The 12317-nt window shown below is 47.5% G+C and overlaps 1 protein-coding gene across 1 annotated transcript in view; it reads left to right on the plus strand.

Moving 5' to 3' along the window:
- The first annotated feature begins 579 nt into the window (after nt 1-579).
- Nucleotides 580-12317, plus strand: part of ARIH1 (ariadne RBR E3 ubiquitin protein ligase 1) — a 100897-nt gene continuing 89159 nt past the window's right edge. The window contains exon 1 of the mRNA XM_038746261.1: nt 580-1034. Coding sequence (XP_038602189.1) covers nt 642-1034 — 393 coding nt within the window. The 5' untranslated portion in view covers nt 580-641. The remainder of the gene's footprint in view (nt 1035-12317) is intronic.

Raw genomic sequence — 12317 nt, forward strand, 5'->3', positions numbered from 1 at the left:
CGTTGCAATATATGTTGCCAACTTGTCCTTCCCAAGCGCATAGTCCATCATCATCATCATCATCATCATCAATCCTATTTACTGAGCGCTTACTATGTGCAGAGCATTGATGATGACGCCTGACCAGCGCTCAGTCCAGCGCTCCGCCCACGGTCAATACGATGGAACGAATTGTAGACCGTGAGCCCACCGTTGGGTAGGGGCCGTCTCCATACGTTGCCAATTTGTCCTTCCCAAGCGCTCAGCGCAGGGCTCCGCACACAGTAAGCGCTCAATAAACACGATTGAGGAGGATGATGACTGAATGACGTGAGGGGAGGGGCGCGTCGGGGCCGCGGGGGTTTCCAGGGACCCCGCGCAGGGGCGGCGGCGCGTCGGCGACGTGATGACGTAGGGCGACGCGGTGACGCACGCCCCTTTGTTGGCTCAGCGGCGGCGGCGGCGGCTGAGGCGGCTGAGGCGTCTGAGGCGGCGGCGGCGGGGCCCGGGCTCGTTTTCTGTCCCCCCTCATCCCCTCCTTCCCTCCTCCTCCTCCTCCTCCGCCGCCGTTCCCCGTCCCCTTCCCGTCCCTTCCCGTCCCTTCCCGTCCCCTTCCCGTCCCCGCGGCCCGTCCCCCCCCCCCGCCGCCCGGGCCTCGCGCCATGGACTCGGACGAGGGCTACAACTACGAGTTCGACGAGGACGAGGAGTGCAGCGAGGAGGACAGCGGCGCCGACGACGACGACGACGACGACGACGACGAGGACGACGACGACGACGCCGCCGCCGCCGCCGACGAGAACCTGGACCTGGGCGAGGTGGAGCTGGTGGAGCCCGGCCTGGGCGGCGGCGGCGGGCAGAGGGACGGACTGCTCGGCGGGGAGACCGGCGGAGGAGGAGGAGGAGGAGGGGGAGGAGGAGGAGGAAGCTCCCTGGGCCCCGGAGGAGGCCCCGGCCACGACCAGGACGACGACTACCGCTACGAGGTGCTCACCGCCGAGCAGATCCTGCAGCACATGGTGGAATGCATCCGGGAGGTCAACGAGGTCATCCAGGTGAGCCTCCCCCAATCGGTCGATCAATCAATCAATCAATCGTATTTATTGAGCGCTTACCGTGTGCAGAGCACTGGACTGAGCGCTTGGGAAGTACAAATTGGCGTCACATAGAGACAGGCCCTACCCAACAGTGGGCTCACGGTCTAAAAGGGGGAGACAGAGAACAGAATCAATCAATCAATCAATCGTATTGATTGAGCGCTTACTATGCGCAGAGCACTGGACTAAGCGCTTGGGAAGTACAAATTGGCGTCACATAGAGACAGGCCCTACCCAACAGTGGGCTCACGGTCTAAAAGGGGGAGACAGAGAACAGAATCAATCAATCAATCAATCGTATTTATTGAGCGCTTACTATGTGCAGAGCACTGGACTAAGCGCTTGGGAAGTACAAATTGGCGTCACATAGAGACAGGCCCTACCCAACAGTGGGCTCACGGTCTAAAAGGGGGAGACAGAGAACAGAATCAATCAATCAATCAATCGTATTGATTGAGCGCTTACTATGTGCAGAGCACTGGACTAAGCGCTTGGGAAGTACAAATTGGCGTCACATAGAGACAGGCCCTACCCAACAGTGGGCTCACGGTCTAAAAGGGGGAGACAGAGAACAGAATCAATCAATCGTATTTATTGAGCGCTTACTATGTGCAGAGCACTGGACTAAGCGCTTGGGAAGTACAAATTGGCGTCACATAGAGACAGGCCCTACCCAACAGTGGGCTCACAGTCTAAAAGGGGGAGACAGAGAACAGAACCAAGCATACCAACAAAATAAGTAGGATAGAAATGTACAAGCAAAATAAATAGAGTAATAAATATGTACAACCATATATACATATATACAGGTGCTGTGGGGAGGGGGAAGGAGGTAAGGTGGGGGGGATGGGGAGCGGGAACCCAAGTCATCATCATCAATCGTATTTATTGAGCGCTTACTGTGTGCAGAGCACTGGACTAAGCGCTTGGGAAAGACAAGTTGGCAACATATAGAGACAGTCCCTACCCAACAGTGGGCTCACAGTCTAAAAGGGGGAGACGGAGAACAGAACCAAACATACCAACAAAATAAAATAAGTAGGATAGAAATGTACAAGTAAAATAAATAAATAGAGTAATAAATATGTACAACCATATATACATATATACAGGTGCTGTGGGGAAGGGAAGGAGGTAAGACGGGGGGATGGAGAGGGGGACGAGGGGGAGAGGAAAGAAGGGGCTCAGTCTGGGAAGGCCTCCTCCTACTTCAATCAATCAATCCTATTGATTGAGCGCTTACTGTGGGCGGATGAGCCCGCCGTTGGGTAGGGACCGCCTCTAGATGTTGCCAACTTGTACTTCCCCGGGCCCTTAGTCCAGCGCTCCGCTCACAGGAAGCGCTCAATAAATACGATTGGTGACGATGAGGGTATTTGTTGAGCGATTACTGTGTGCAGAGCACTGGACTGATGGTGATGGTGTTTGTTAATCAATCAATCAATCGTATTGATTGAGCGCGTACTGTGTGCGGAGCGCTGGGCTAAGCGCCCGGGAAGGACAAGCGGGCAACACCTAGAGACGGGCCCTACCCAACATGGGGCTCACAGTCTAAAAGGGGGAGACGGAGAACAAAGCCAAACATACTGGCAAAATGAAATAAATGGAATAGATAGGTACAAGTAAAATAGAGTAATAAATATGTACAAACGTCTATACATATATACTGGTGCTGTGGGGAAGGGAAGGAGGTAAGATGGGGAGGATGGAGAGGGGGACGAGGGGCTCACGATGATGAGCCCGCTGTTGGGTAGGGACTGCCTCTAGATGTTGCCAACTTGTACTTCCCCGAGCGCTTAGTCCAGCGCTCCGCTCACAGGAAGCGCTCAATAAATACGATTGGTGATGATGAGGGTATTTGTTGAGCGATTACTGTGTGCAGAGCACTGGACTGATGATGATGGTGTTTGTTAATCAATCAATCAATCGTATTGATTGAGCGCGTACTGTGTGCGGAGCGCTGGGCTAAGCGCCCGGGAAGGACAAGCGGGCAACATCTAGAGACGGGCCCTACCCAACAGCGGGCTCACAGTCTAGGAGGGGGAGACAGGCAGCAAAACAAAACATGTTAACAAAATAAATAGAATAGATAGGTACAAGTAAAATAGAGTAATCGTCATCATCATCATCAATCGTATTTATTGAGTGCTTACTATGTGCAGAGCACTGTACTAAGCGCTTGGGAAGTACAAACTGGCAACATATACAGTCCCTACCCAACAGTGGGCGCACAGTCGAAAAGGGGGAGACAGAACAAAACCAGACTAACAAAATAAAATAAATAGAATAGATATGTACAAATAAAATAAATAAATAAGTAAATAGAGTAATAAATATGTACAAACATATATGCATATATACAGGTGCCGTGGGGAAGGGAAGGAGGTAAGACGGGGGGGATGGAGAGGGGGACGAGGGGCTCACGATGATGAGCCCACTGTTGGGTAGGGACTGCCTCTAGATGTTGCCAACTTGTACTTCCCAAGCCCTTAGTACAGCGCTCCGCTCACAGTAAGCGCTCCATAAATACGATTGGTGGTGATGATGGTATTTGTTAAGCGCTTACTATTTGTTGAGCGACTACTGTGTGCAGAGCACTGTACTGATGATGATGGTATTTGTTAATCAATCAATCAATCGTATTTATTGAGCGCTTACTGTGTGCGGAGCACTGGGCTAAGCGCCTGGGAAGGACAAGCGGGCAACATCTAGAGACGGTCCCTACCCAACAGCGGGCTCGCAGTCTAGGAGGGGGAGACAGACAACAAAACCAGACTAACAAAATAAAATAAATAGAATAGATAGGTACAAGTAAAATAGAGTAATCGTCATCATCATCAATCGTATTTACTGAGCGCTTACTATGTGCAGAGCACTGTACTAAGCGCTTGGGAAGTACAAATTGGCAACATATAGAGACAGTCCCTACCCAACAGTGGGCTCACAGTCGAGAAGGGGGAGACAGACAACAAAACCAGACTAACAAAATAAAATAAATAGAATAGGTAGGTACAAGTAAAATAAATAAATAAATAGAGTAATAAATATGTACAAACATATATACATATATACCGGTGCTGTGGGGAAGGGAAGGAGGTAAGATGCGGGGGATGGAGAGGGGAACGAGGGGCTCACGATTATGAGCCCACTGTTGGGTAGGGACTGTCTCTAGATGTTGCCAACTTGTACTTCCCAAGCCCTTAGTACAGCGCTCCGCAAACAGTAAGCGCTCAATAAATACGATTGATGATGATATTTGTTGAGCGCTTACTGTGTGCAGAGCACTGTATTGATGATGATGATGGTATTTGTTAATCAATCGTATTGAGTGAGCGCTTACCGTGTGCAGAGCACCGGACTAAGGACGATGAGCCCACTGTTGGGTAGGGACTGCCTCTAGATGTCGCCAACTTGTACTTCCCAAACGCTTAGTACAGTGCTCCGCACACAGGAAGCGCTCAGTAAATACGATTGATTGATTGATGATGGTATTTGTTAAGCGCTTACTATTTATTGAGCGCTTACTGTGTGCAGAGCACTGTACTGATGATGATGATGGTATTTGTTAATCAATCGTATTTATTGAGCGCTTACTGTGTGCAGAGCGCTGGACTAATGATGATGATGATAATGGTATCTGTTAAGCGCTTACTATGTGCAAAGCACCGTTCTAAGCGCTGGGGGGGGGGGATACAAGGTGATCAAGGTGTCAGTCAATCAATCAATCGTATTTAGTGAGCGCATACTGTGTGCAGAGCGCTGGACTAATGATGATGATGGTGGTGTTTGTTAAGCGCTTACTATGTGCAAAGCACCGTCCTAAGCGCTGGGGGGGATACAAGGTGATCAGGGTGTCAATCAATCCATCAATCAATCGTATTTATTGAGCGCTTACTGTGTGCAGAGCACTGGGCTAAGCGCCTGGGAAGGACAAGCTGGCAACATATAGAGACAGTCCCTACCTAACAGTGGGCTCACAATCTAGAAGGGGGAGACAGACAACAAAACCAAACATACTAACAAAATAAAATAAATGGAATAGATAGGTACAAGTAAAATAAATAAATAAGTAGAGTAATAAATATGTACAAACATATATACATATATACAGGTGCTGTGGGGAAAGGATCCCCAGAGCACCGTACTAATGACGATGAGCCCACTGTTGGGGAGGAACTGTCTCTATATGTTGCCAACTTGTACTTCCCAAGCGCTTAGTACAGTGCTCTGCACACAGTAAGTGCTCAATAAATACGATTGATTGATTGATGATGGTATTTGTTGAGCGTTTAATGTGTGCAGAGCGCTGGACTAATGATGATGGTATTTGTTAAGCGCTTACTATGTGCAAAGCACTGTTCTAAGCGCAGGGGGGATACAAGGTGATCAAGGTGTCAATCAGTCAATCAGTCAGTTGTATTTATTGAGTGCTTACTGTGTGCAGAGCACTGGACTAATGATGATGATGATGGTATTTGTTAAGCGCTTACTATGTGCAAAGCACCATCCTAAGCGCTGGGGGGGGATACAGGGTGATCAAGGTGTCAATCAGTCAATCAGTCATATTTATTGAGCACTTACTGTGTGCAGAGCACTGGACTAAGCACTTGGGAAGTACAAGTTGGCAACATATAGAGACAGTCCCTATCCAACAGTGGGCTCGCAGTCTAAAAGGGGGAGACAGAACAAAACCAAACATACTAACAAAATAAAATAAATAGAATAGATATGCACAAGTAAAATAAATAAATAAATAGAGCAACAAATATGTACAAACATATATACATATATACAGGTGCTGTGGGGAAGGGAAGGAGGTAAGATGGGAAGGATGGAGAGGGCGACGAGGGGCTCACGATGATGAGCCCACTGTTGGGTAGGGACTGTCTCTATATGTTGCCAACTTGTACTTCCCAAGCGCTTAGTATAGTGCTCTGCACACAGTAAGCGCTCAATAAATACGACTGATGATGATGATGGTATTTGTTAAGCATTTACTATGCGCAAAGCACTGTCCTAAGCGCTGAGGGGGTGGGGGGGATACAAGGTGATCAAGATGTCCCACGTGGGGCTCACAGTCCTCATCCCCATTTTACAGATAGGGAAACTGAGGCTCTGAGAATTTAAGTGACTTGCCCAAGGTCACACAGCAGACATGTGGCGGAGGTGGGATTCGAACCCATGACCTCCGACTCCAAAGCCCGGGCTCTTGTCACTGAGCCACGCTGAAGCGCTTGGGAAGTACAAGTTGGCAACATATAGAGACAGTCCCTACCCAACAGTGGGCTCACAGTCTAAAAGACTCCCCACACCACCTGTATATATGCTTCTACAGATTTATTACTCTTTATTGCACCTGTATATATGTGCGTATTTATTCCCCCCCGCCTTACCTCCTTCCCCTCCCCACACCACCTGTATATATGTTTCTACAGATTTATTACTCTCTATTGCACGTGTATATATGTGCATATTTATTCCCCCCGCCCAACCTCCTTACCCTCCCCACACCACCTGTATATATGTTTCTACAGATTTATTACTCTTTATTGCACCTGTATATATGCGTATTTATTCAACCCACCTTACCTCCTTCCCCTCCCCACACCACCTGTATATATGTTTCTACGGCTTTATTACTCTTTATTGCGCCTGTATATATGTGCGTATTTATTCCCCCCCCCCCCGCCGCCTTACCTCCATCCCCTCCCCGCACCACCTATATATATGTTCGTACGGATTTATTACTCTTTATCTTACTCGTGCATATATATTCCATTCCTTTTATTGGGCCCACAGCACCTGTATATATGTTTGTATGGATTTATTACTCTTTACCTTACTCGTACGGATTTATTTCATTTGGTTAATATGTTTTGTTTTGTTGCCCGTCTCCCCCTTCTAGACTGTGAGCCCGCTGTTGGGTAGGGACCGTCTCTATATGTTGCCAGCTTGTACTTCCCAAGCGCTTAGTTCAGTGCTCTGCACGCAGTAAGCGTGCAATAAATACGATTGAATGAATGAATGAGGACGAGGAGGAGGACTATCCCCCCCGCCTTGCCTCCTTCCCCTCCCCACAGCACTTGTATATATGTTTATACAGATTTGTTACTCTTTATCTATTTTACTCGTACGTATTTATTTTATTTGGTTAATATGTTTCGTTTTGTTGCCCGCCTCCCCCTTCTAGACTGTGAGCCCGCTGTTGGGTGGGGACTGTCTCTAGATGTTGCCAACTTGTACTTCCCGAGCGCTTAGTCCAGTGCTCTGCACACAGTAAGCGCTCAATAAATAAGATTGAATGAATGAATGAGGAGGAGGCCTATCCCCCCGCCTTACCACCTTCCCCTCCCCACAGCACCTGTATAAATGTTTGTACAGATTTATTACTCTTTATCTATTTTACTCGTACATATTTATTCCATTTATTTTATTGGTTAATATGTTTTGTCTTGTTGTCTTTCTCCCCCTTCTAGACTGTGAGCCCGCTGTTGGGTAGGGACCATCTCTAGATGTTGCCCACTTGTACTTCCCAAGCGTTTAGTCCAGTGCTCTGCACACAGTAAGCGCTCAATCAATACGATTGAATGCATGCATGAGAGATCACCTCCTCCAGAAGGCCTTCCCAGACTGAGCCCCCTCCTTCCTCTCCCCCTCTTCCCCCTCCCCATCCCTCCCCGCCTTACCTCCTTCCCCTCCCCACAGCACCTGTATAGATGTTGGTACATATTTATTACTCTTTATTGATCTATTTTACTTGTACATATTTATTCCATTTATTTTATTTGGTTAATATGTTGCGTTTTGTTGTTCGTCTCCCCCCTCTAGACTGTGAGCCCGCTGTTGGGTAGGGACGTCTCTATATGTTGCCAACTTGTACTTCCCAAGCACTTAGTCCAGTGCTCTGCACACAGCAAGCGCTCAATAAGTACGATTGAATGAGTGAGTGAATGAATGACTAGGCCGGAGGCCGGGCCTTCAACCTGCCCCCGTCCACCGGCCTGCCTTTTTTGTGGGTTCTCACCCACCGCCGGTGTGTGTGTGTGTGTGTGTGTGTGTGTGTGTGTGTGTGTGCGCGCGTGCGTGTGTGTCCCATTGCCCCCCGCCGGATTTCGGGGTGCGAGGTGGGATCCCCCAGGGGGAGGGGCGGGCGCATCCTCGGCCTCCCCTTGTGTGCGGAGCACCGGACCAAGCGCTTGGAAAGGACAGTTCGGCAACAGATGAGAGACAGTTCGTGCATTCAATCATATTTATTGAGCACCCACTGTGTGCGGAGCACTGGACCAAGCGCTTGGAAAGGACAGTTCGGCAACAGACCAGTCATTCGATCATATTTATTGAGCGCTTACTGTGTGCAGAGCACTGGACTAAGCACTTGGAAAGGACAGTTCAGCAACAGACCATTCATTCAATCGTATTTATTGAGCGCCTACTACTACTAATAATGATGGCATTTATTGAGTGCTTACTGTTTCATTCATTCATTCATTCAATCGTATTTATTGAGTGCTTACTGTGTGCAGAGCACTGTACTAAGCGCTTGGGAAGTACAAGTGGGCAACAGATAGAGACGGTCCCTACCCAACAGCGGGCTCACAGTCTAGACGGGGGAGACAGACAACAAAACAAAACATATTAACAGAATAAAAGAAATAGAATAGTAAATATGTATAAGTAAAATAAATAGAGTAGTAAATCTGTACAAACAGAGTTCTGCTTAAGTCAGCAAGGAGGAGGGAGGGGCAAAGCACTGTTCTAAGCTCTGGGGAGGTTACAAGGTGATCAGGTTGTCCCACGGGGGGCTCACAGTCTTAATCCCCATTTTACAGATGAGGTAACTGAGGCACAGAGAAGTTAAGTGACTTTCCCAAAGTCACACAGCTGACAGTTGGCGGAGCCGGGATTTGAACCCATGACCTCCGACTCCAAAGCCCGTGCTCTTTCCACTGAGTCACGCTGCTTCTCTACTGTGTGGAGAGCACTGGACTAAGCACTTGGAAAGGACAGGTCGGCAACAGATAGAGACAATTCGTTCATCCAGTCATATTTGTTGAGCACCCACTGTGTGCGGAGCAGTGGACTAAGCGCTTGGAAAGGACAGTTCGACAACAGAGACAATTCGTTCATCCAGTCGTATTTATTGAGCGCCTACTGTGTGGAGAGCACTGGACTAAGCGCTTTCAAAGGACAGCACGGCCACAGATAGAGACAATTCGTCCATTCACTCGTATTTATGGAGCGCCTGCTGTGTGCAGAGCACGGGACTAAGCGCTTGGAAAGGACAGGTCGGTGACAGATAGAGACAATTCGTTCATCCAGTCGTATTTATTGAGCACCTACTATGTGCAGAGTACTGGGCTAAAAGCTTGGAAAGGACGGTTCAGAACAGATAGAGACAATTCGTTCATTCAGTCGTATTTGTTGAGCGCTTACTGTGTGCAGAGCACTGGACTAAGCGCTTGGAAAGGACAGTTTGGCAACAGGCAGACCATTCATTCAACCCAAGAGGGGCCTGGATGCGGCGGGAAAGCCCGGGGACCGCAACTTGACCCCCTCCCCCCTAAAAAGGCTTCCAAGCCTCGGAGGGCCCGACACCCCAATCATCATCAATCGTATTTATTGAGCGCTTACTATGTGCAGAGCACTGTACTAAGCGCTTGGGAAGTACAAATTGGCAACATATAGAGACAGTCCCTACCCAACAGTGGGCTCACAGTCTAAAAGGGGGAGACAGAGAACAAAACCAAGCATACTAACAAAATAAAATAAATAGGATAGATATGTACAAGTAACCGGGCACGGTTCAGCTGCAGCGATTTGGAGGAGGGGGTGTGGTTGAGCCACCTGGAAAGCAGCACAGATTTTCAAGTTATAGTAATAATTACTGTATCTGTCAGGTGCTTCCCAAGTGCCAGGCACTGTATTAAGCACCGGGTGGATACAAGGGAGAAGGGAATGGGTATTATTTCTTGAAAGAGGGGTTGGTAGGCCTCCCTTCTTCTTCCGGGGAGGAAAAATGCTTTTTTTAAAAAAAAAATCTCTTCCTGGGCCTTTTCAGTGACCGGGCGAGGCCATCTGGAAGTTCCTGGTGGAACTTCCACCCTACTGTATTGGACTCTCTCCAAGCGCCTACTACACTGCTCTGCCTGCAGTGAGCGCTCAATAAATACCATTGACTGCTCCATTTCCTCCCTCCCAAACGAAGATTGGTAGCCCACTGTTGGGTAGGGACTGTCTCTAAATGTTGCCAATTTGTACTTCCCAAGCGCTTAGTACAGTGCTCTGCACATAGTAAGCGCTCAATAAATGCGATTGATGATGATTGGTAGGCAAAGTTTACCGTCGCACTAGCCCTCGCAGGGGCAAATCGAGGCGTTGGGGAGACCAGGCCATCCACTCCGCCTCTCAGCCTTTTTTTAAAACAACAAACAATAGCTCTTATCCAGGAGCTTCTGTGAAACCCAAGCATGAATTTGGACCTCTTTCACCGGCAACTTCTTCCTTTCACGCGCTTTGTTCGTGTTGATAACCACCTCCCTTTCTAACCCTCCTTTTCTCACGGGTCAGCCCTGAATCGAGCTGCAGGAAATTAAAAAGAAGTTTTCATTTGTTGGGAAAATATTTTTAATAATAGACCTGATCAAGATGAGCGATGTTGGGGAAGATCCAAATTAGGCCTTGATTCAGTGAAACGGAGGAAAACAAAGCAAGCCACAGAAACCCCGCTAGCTCTTACTAAATGAAATTTTAAACCCAAGTAGACAAATAGCGTACACATTACTTGGCAATGACTACTTGGTTCTGAACTTTTTTTTTTTTGACAGAAGATGGGTTAAAAACAATAAATGGTGTACTTTGTGTTCATATTTCCATGACTGGCACTCAGATAAGGTAGCCAGTGAAAAACGGATTTCTGTTTTCGAAAATAGATTAAAAGCATTTATTCATGGCCTCTTGAGATGACAGTGCAGTGTTTGAAAACATTTTTCAGAGAGCTCCCTGTTTGTGATATCAACCGTTTCCTCTAGATCCTCACCTCAAATCTCTGTTCCATTTGTGTAACTCAGCACACTCCTAGATTCTCATGAAAGGTAGCGCGAATAGCTGACTGGTATTTTTGGTTTCCCAGCAGGCCGATTTAAAAGAGAACTCTGAGGAAAAATCCCAAACCTGTAGTGTGTCTCTCCAGTTCAGCAGGTCAGCTGAAGTGTCATTGCGTTGGAGTTTCGTTTTTCTGAAATTTAAGAACCTATTCTTCGGTTCTTGGACCATTAAATATGAGTGCGTGAATAGTTTGTGTAAGGACTCTTTGCTCTTTTTGGCAGGGCCTCCGGATTAATTTGCTGTTTGTTACATCCTGTCAGAACAGACAGGGGCCTACAACTTTCAACTTAGTGGTTTGCTTCATTTAACACCTTTTGGATCATCCAATATTTTTAAACTCATGACTCAATTGCAGCCTATTTTCAAATGGTTGCATCAAAACCGACTTTCTGACTTCTTTTTTTTTTTCTTCCAGCTTTTGGCCCCATCCCCACATCTGAGGCATGAGTGAATATAGCAGTGAAATTGGTTAAGGGCCTAAACTTTTCTGACGTGGAGGTAGACTACTGCAGTTTAGCTTTTACTCTTTTTGAAGATACTTTTTGAAAGGAGAGAATCGGTTATTCTACTTGTAGAGATGTGATAGATTTTTCTAGAAGGAGGATTTTCTGATCAGGCTGCTCTTTAGTGCTGCCAAATGGTCTGTTCGCATTTCTACCTTTGTCGTTCCGAAAAAGCTCTCAGGGTTGGTTTTATCAAAATATTGGGGCATTTGAATATCTTATCTACTTTTTGTTGAGCGGTAAAGGCCTGGGCTTATCCCTGCTGAGCTCCTGCCTTTACTTTTTCCAGTGCTGTTCCTTTGGTAGATAGGTCTGTTGTTCTTTTGGTTTAACTGGACTTCTAGAACTGAGACCTCAGGCCGTCTGTGTTTCAGCCACTTGCATGTAATAGATGCCTATTGATTCGTTGTTTTCAGTCCGATTTTGGGGACCCCTGTGCTGTGTCCCAAACCGGGCATCTTGCTGCCTCCGAGGGTTCAGGATGAGTAGCCTGGGCCATTTCCAAGACCTCAAAAGTGCCCACAGGCCACTCGTCCCAGACCAAAGCAAGTCAGATAGGGTGGAGATTTCATCAGCTTCCCTCGATAACCTGACGTAGTGCTTTGCCTTTCTCAAAATCAAAAAGTTCCCCAGT

Source organism: Tachyglossus aculeatus, chromosome 5 (assembly GCF_015852505.1).
Source record: "Tachyglossus aculeatus isolate mTacAcu1 chromosome 5, mTacAcu1.pri, whole genome shotgun sequence".
Taxonomy (NCBI): Eukaryota; Metazoa; Chordata; class Mammalia; order Monotremata; family Tachyglossidae; genus Tachyglossus; species Tachyglossus aculeatus.